This window comes from Otolemur garnettii, unplaced genomic scaffold (genome assembly GCF_000181295.1).
Source record: "Otolemur garnettii isolate 467f Iridium unplaced genomic scaffold, OtoGar3 scaffold00312, whole genome shotgun sequence".
NCBI classification, from domain to species: domain Eukaryota; kingdom Metazoa; phylum Chordata; class Mammalia; order Primates; family Galagidae; genus Otolemur; species Otolemur garnettii.
The window spans coordinates 382,403-389,791 of NW_003852707.1; the positions used below are offsets into that span (position 1 = coordinate 382,403).

The 7,389-nt window shown below is 41.4% G+C and overlaps 1 protein-coding gene across 2 annotated transcripts in view; it reads right to left on the reverse strand.

The window, feature by feature from the left end:
- ACTN2 (actinin alpha 2) overlaps window positions 1–7,389 on the reverse strand; it is a 78,419-nt gene that overhangs the window by 43,256 nt on the left and 27,774 nt on the right. For both annotated transcript variants that reach the window (XM_012813834.1, XM_012813835.1), the window contains exons 2-4: window positions 6,744–6,858; window positions 5,716–5,835; window positions 4,846–4,932 (exon numbers count right to left, since the gene is read on the reverse strand). In XM_012813834.1, coding sequence (XP_012669288.1) covers window positions 4,846–4,932; window positions 5,716–5,835; window positions 6,744–6,858 — 322 coding nt within the window. The remainder of the gene's footprint in view (window positions 1–4,845; window positions 4,933–5,715; window positions 5,836–6,743; window positions 6,859–7,389) is intronic.

A 7,389-nucleotide genomic window follows, 5' to 3' on the forward strand; every position in this document is an offset into this window, starting at 1 on the left:
TTTTTTTTTTTTTTTGAGACAGAATCTCACTCTGTTGTCCTCAGTAGCATCACAGCTCACAGTAACCTCAAACTCTTGGGCTGAAGAGTCTACAGCCTCAGCCTCAGCCTCCCCCAAGTAGCTGGGACTACAGCTGCCTACCACAACGCCCAGCTATTTTTAGAGATGAGGTCTCGCTCTTGTTCAGGCTGGTCTTGAACTCTTGAGCTCAAAGGATTCACCCACCTTGGCTTCCCAGTGCTAGAATTAACAGGTGTGAGCTACTAGGCCCAGCCTGAAAATGATTTTTCAAAATGTGATGGTACCCCACTGTGTGAGGTGACACTGGGGATGTCTATTATCCTGGACCAGAGAATATGAGTCCAATTTGAAAAGGAGGACTGTGGAAGCTGGCAGGGTGCTTCCGATCTCTCCCAGCCTAGGACTGAGGGCGTCCCGGAAATGCAAAGAAAGTAAGATGCAGGCACAGCCTCTGACTAGAGTGAGTCTCATGGGACAATCTAATCCTTTGTATTAGCTTACTATTTACTGCATACGATCCTGAAAATACACAAACATATAGAAATGAAAACAGTCTATAGTGTGACCCACACCACAAAACTGTGTGTAGTTGATGACAACTGACCTACATTCATCTTGTTTATAATTCATACTCTTCAGTAAACGGAATTGACAGATCTCAATTATATTCCCTTCCCCAGTGATCTCATAAATTTCAGTTTTGACCAAGTAAAATACAATCACCACCACCGGTGGCTGCATTCCCACCGAGGCCACACTTCCCAGGGCTGCTCTGGCCCCAGGCTGGGTCACCCCTGCCTGACACAGGACTCTTCTCAGAGCAGCTGATACTTAAGGATTCCTCGTGGGCCTGGCTGAACCCATCTCAGAACTGCACTGCAGTCTGAGGCCTTTCTTCCTCAAGCCTCCTCCCTTCCCTCCCTTCCCTTCCCGTGGTGGGGGGTCCACCAGCAGTGTGGCCTGGAAGGCTGCTCAGATATCCCTCCCTCCCTCCCTTTTACCCTGCACAGGCATTTCCCCTAAGAAATTTCTGTTATGAACTGAATGTTTGTGTCTCTCCCCCTCCCCCACCAAACTCATGTGCTGAAGTCCTAAACCCTAATGTGATAAGTGTTTGGAGATGGGAGGTGATTGGGGTTAGATGAGGTCATGAGGGTGAGGTCCTCGTGATGGGATTAGCACCCTTATAAGCAGAGAGGCCAGAGATCTTGCCTTCTGCCATGCTCTCCCTACCACGTGAGGACAGAGCAGAACACCAGCCACCTGCAAAGCAGAAGAGGGCCCTCAGAGAACCACACCACGCTGGCACCCAGATCCTGGACTCCAGCCTCTAAAACTTTGAGAAAACAAGTATCTGTTGTTTCAGCTACCCAGGTTATAATATATTTTTTATGGAGGCCCAAGGAGATTAAGACAACTTCTAGTACATCTTGGTACCTGCTTCTTGGAGGATCCAAACTTAAATGCATCTAAATAGCTCCTCAAAGCCACTTATATAACCCAGGAATGTGCTTTATATATAAATGTTAACAGTTTTGAAAGTCCCTAAAAGCATACGGACTCTAACACTGGGGCCTGGCCTTTCATCTTAAAGTGGATTTTTTTCAAATAAAAATAAATAATCTCTAATTTTCTACTTTAATTCAGACTTTTCTTTGACTCATAACCCAAATGAAATACACCCCCCCAAAGTTTCATGTACTGTATGAATAACTTCAATAACTCCTATTCATGTCTCTTATCTAGAAAATTCCCGTTAATGAAAAAAACTGAAAAAAACTGAAATTTCTAAGACTTTATTAAAATATTAATTGGCAGAGATGTTGAAATATGAAACTCTGTATCTAGTTGTTCTGCTATACACATATAACTGCCTGTTCAGTCCTAACTGTTGTGATTACTAAGAACAAAACCAGGAGAAAATAATAATTATTATATTGTTATTATTAAGATAACAATTATATTGTTATTATTTATTAATAATATAAATTATTATTTTGTTAAAATATAATTAATATTGTGTTAAAAATAATAAATATAATAACAATTATACTGTTATTATTATTTTGAGACACAGTCTCACTCTATTGCCCCAAGTGTCAGCCTAGCTCAGAGCAACCACAAACTGTTGGGTTCAAGTGATCCTTCTGCCTCAGCCTTCCCAGAAGCTGGGATTACAAGCACTGGCCACAATGCTCAGCTCATTTTTCTATTTTTAGTAGAGACAAGGGTCTCACCTTTGCTCAGGCTGGTCTTAAACTCCTAAGCTCAAGCAATCCTCCCACCTTGGCCTCCCAGAGTGGTAGAATTATATAGGTATAAGCCACCAAGCTCAGCCAACACCAGGAGGAAATTATTGGCTGTATTTGATAAAGCTTAAGTGAAACCAAACCCATCAGGTTAGAAAAATAAACAGAGGTATAGTAGGGATCTACAAAATCCTAAAACTGCTTCTGAATTTTAGATTTACACGTCATTGAGTTTCACCTAAATGTATGAACATTCTTAGGCCATGAATGTCAAACAAGATTTTCTCCTTATTTAATTGCTCCTTCCAAAGACAGCCTTCCCCATCCCACTTCCAAGTCCATTTTCAGGCTTTCAACAAAAGCTTAACACGCCTGTGTCAATCATGTACATAACTGGAATAACCCACCCCTGACAGGTGGAGGGGAAATCTGAAACACGGCCATTTGTCACAAACAGGTCCACACCCAAAACCTTGACCATGGGTGTAAAAAGCACGTGACAGACCAGCAGTGTCCCTCATCATTCCATCATGAAAAATAGCAGACACCCCAAGGAGTGCCTTCAACAACAGATACAGGAATTTTCTACTTCCTTCTTGGAAGAGTCCCATCATTTTCATTTTCGGAAGGAAACTGGCTCCTCAAAGAATCTGGTTTTAAACAATGTCTTTTGATATATAGTATACATCATCAAAACAAAGTTGATTTTTCTTGTAGACTTACACAAATTAAGGTTGTTAAAAAATTAATCACTATAATAAAAATTACTCCACTAAATGAAAACAAATAAAAATGTAAGGTAGCAAACTAACACTACCTACTGTGTGGGATGCTATAGAGAGCTGGCCTGGGCTCGGCCCCTGTGGCTCAAGTGGCTAAGGCGCCAGCCACATACACCTAAGGTGGCGGGTTCGAATCCAGCCTGGGCCCGCCAAACAACAATGACAGCTGCAACCAAAAAATAGCCAGGTGTTGTGGCGGGCACCTGTGGTCCCAGCTACTTGGGAGGCTGAGGCAGAAGACTCCCTCGAGCCCAGGAGTTGGAGGTTGCTGTGAGCTGTGATGCGACGGCACTCTACCCAGGGGGACAGCTTGAGGCTCCATCTCAAAAAAAAAAAAAAAAAAAAAGAAGAAAGCTGGCCTGAAAAAAAATGGAGCCTAAATTACCCCTTTTTATGTTTAATTTCTTAATTTTGTGAAAAGCAGATTAATATATCCTTTTGTGACATTTTACAAAATCCTATGATTGGACTATCTTACTTTTGGCCTGTTGGTTATTTGGAGGGGACTCTGATGAATAATACCATCCACAGCTACACTTGAAACAGAATTAAGTTCTAAGTTCATGTCACTGTCAATCTGTAAACAATCGTAAAAAACCTGAGGTCAAGTTCACCTCTATAATATTAGTGGAAAAAAGATTTGCTAGCCCAGCAAAATGCAATCATGTGAACAAGATTTTTTAAAATAGTATTTGTTCTTTAAAGTGAGTTAAACTATTTAAATATTCCAATTTAGAAGTATATAAAAACTGAGAAAATTATTAAAAATTAGTATTTTTTAATAAAGCAGTAACTTTTAGGAAGTATCTTCTTCATTTCAATAGCATAAAGGAATATACTTCAATAAAACTACATTATGCAAAAGTTCTCAGATTCAGACTATTTATTATTTCAAACTGGCTGTCATTCCTGAGCCTGAATTACTGAGATTTTAATGTCGTTCTACCTGACTTTGATTTTTAGATGACATAAATGTGTCTTCAGTGCTAGAATAACCTAAGTGAATTAGAAGATCCTTAAGGGGAAGTATTGCAGGTGTCATGTCACCTGGCACAATGGTAGGCAAAATTTATTCTTCAAGAATAACCAAAATCACTTAAAATTTCCAGAGTTAGAGGGCACTCTGACCTGGTTACCTGTGAGGTTACAAAGTTAAGAGAAGCCAACTAGGTGACAATGCAGACTGTCTGAAACATACTCTGCAGTTATACATTTTGTGATCTGAAAGGCAAAGTTCTAATTTTAAGAATGTCTATTTGATGCTTTTCAACAGTGCTGAATTTATCAAAATATTTGGGAGTGCAGTGAGCGTGAAAGACTAAAAGATTTTTATCTTCGGTGGCAGTGCCAAGGATTAAGATTTTATTACAATGATGGAACAGTTGTTAGGCCAAGAGACACAGTGGCTCTAGAGATTTTGTTGGAGAAAAAGGAGAAAGAAAAAGAATGGAGAGAGACCAAAGAACCAACTTGGGTTGTAATCTATTGTTCTTTTCATACCTGGAAAAAAAATAAGTGTTTCAGTTGTGAGCCTAAAGAACTCTGCATAGCTGTGAATTTACTAGTATAACCAACAATCAAGAAACTCAATAAACGCTTATTTTAAAAAGCAACTTCTGTTCAGAATCTTTTCCAAAATGATTCTACCCCCATGAATGAAACAGTGTCACCAGGGTCTTTTCCTGCACAAATATCAAATTCAGGAAAACCCAACTTACACGTCCTTCATTCAACACCCTGTTCAGATTTTAAATTATGAGTCCAGTTTACAAATTACACAAGGAAACTTTTACCTTCAACGGAAATATCCTGAATAGCAAAGCGAAGGATGATGGTCCAGATCATACCCAGGGTCATTTTCACATTGCCGTCAACAATTTCTGTAGGTTCAGAAAACGACAAATCAATGTCAAGATAACACACTCGGTGCATAACTTTTCCCCCCGCCATGTATAAATTTTTACTTCAGAGCTACTGGAAAATATACATATGGAAAGACTAGTTTATGTTTTTATAAGCATCACAGTGTGTCTGGTTATAAATATGGTATTCATAACCAAATGTCTCCAGTTTAAATGAATTCTGAGTTAATAATAAGCACAAATCTTGCATATGCATTTCACTGAAAACCACGCAGGAATTTCCAAAGTTTTAAGACTGCAAGAGCTAAGGTTTTAAATAATCAAATGAAGAGAGCACAGTCTCATTTTTATCCTGATCCTTCTTATTGCACCGCCCAGCCGGCAGGCTGCAGGACTCGGTGGCTGTACACTAAGCAGTGACACACAGGTTGTCTCAGCTCCTGCAGACCTCCCCACATTTACAATCTCCCACAGAGGACAAAGAGGTCACTTCCTTCCTGTTAGTTCTTATTAAGGGTCACTGAGATGGATAAGTTCTTTCTCCTTCCTCTAAATGGCCTGAAGAAGACAGAGTTATATGTGAATCTATTCTTTGCAAATAACCCTCTGGATGAGCCTGGTCTCCCGTTCATGGCACTGTCTGTTCTCGTTTCTACCCACCCAGCACCTAACACAGAGCCAGACACAAGGAGGACATGGTAACAGGGGGAAGGGAAGGAGGAGGGGAGAACTCAAGACTCAGGCCGCACCTCTGCTCTGAGGTCAGTGTGGCAGGCAGGGTCTCCCCACCACACCTCTTACCTTCTGCCCCAATGGACACCAGCTTCACCCCTTTGCTGGCTATGTAATCCAAAGCTTTGTTGACATTAGCGATTTTGTGGAACCGCATTTTTCCTCGGTCAGGTTTGGGCAACCTCTCCCCTGATGGATGAAAACAGAATAGCGCAGAGAGAGAGAGTGACCCCTTTGATGCAGAGTCAAGATGCCAAAATTCAGAGTCTGTGCTTTCCTGTTAAACGGAAATGGTTACCTGACTATTTCTGATGTGTGCTTGGTTTCCCTAAACCACAGTAAAAAGGGAACATTAACCTAAAAACACCTATCAGGATCAAACGGGTCATCCGGGAACCACACTATTAAGGCCACAGGCTTTTCAGATCTGCCAGCAGAGTCCAGTTTGACCCATGATCCAATTTAAAAAAGAGTAATCACAGAAGCTGGTTAGTGTCCGTGAAGCACTCCAAGCTGCTGGCTAGCTATGAGAGGGAGTGGGATGCCTCATTCAAATCACAGAGTGGCCACCAGCGCACCTGAAGATGCTTGGATCAGGGCAGATCTGCCCCTCACCCTCCCAGGCACACATTTCCAAAGATGATCCATTCTCTGGTCCAAAGTCTGAATCAGCCAACTGAAATTCAGGGTGAATTATAACCTCACTAGGATCTTAACTGCTAAGTTCAGAGTTATGCTAGCATGTACACTGGACACAAGATGATTTCTAGACTACAATACACACTAGTTGGACCAAGAGTAGAAAGGGCATCATGGCAGGTGGTCATGTAAATGTCATTTACTTCTTCTCTTACTTTGAGGTAGGTGGTTATAAACATTATTTTAATAAGTCAATTTGAAACTGAATTCACTCCTTTTTTAAACTGAAAAATAACTCCAGGTAGACTGCTCTCTGGGAAGGTTTTCTCTGCCAATAATACCAAGTTCAGAGGGAACTTCTGATGCAATCAAGGGAACTTCTGATGCAGTCATCTTCACATAGATGCCTGCCTACTGATTATACATAAAAATACAGGCCTGGGCATAGTGACACCAACCTGAGATGACTTCCAAAAGCAGCATGAGCTTCAGGCCATTCCTAAAGTCTTCCTCGATGTTCTCGATCTGAGTGCCAGCTTTCCTCAGGTGGGAGTTGCACCAGGCGGTGAAGGTCTGCAATGAGAACCATATGACGCTCAGCACAGGCCCAGCAGTGGTCAGACCCCCTGCTCATGGCAAAACTCAACACGTTATGCTTGCTGAGGAGTCTATGAAGCTGGGGCTTCTCCAGCCTTCTAGAGAAAGCAGTATTTGATAAAAGAATTGGAAACGGGAAAGTAACAATTTTGTAAAATTTCCTCTTTAGAGACAAAAACTCATTTATTTGACATTCCAATCTGAAGCATTTCTGCCTTCAGTTAAAAAAAGGGACCAAGTTTCTGCCTATCCTATCACCTTCTGCAAACCTCGTACTTTGTAGAGAAGACAGACTAAATTAGGACGTGCTTATTCCCTGCCTACAATAAAAATGCACTTGCTTGCAGAATGAATGAATAAATAATGTTTAAAGAATGTCGGAGGCTGGGCGTGGTGGCTCACACCTGTAATCCTAGCACTCTGGGAGGCTGAGGCGGGTGGATTGCTTAAGCTCACAGGTTGGAGACCAGCCTGAGCCAGAGCAAGATCTCATCTCTAAAAATAGCC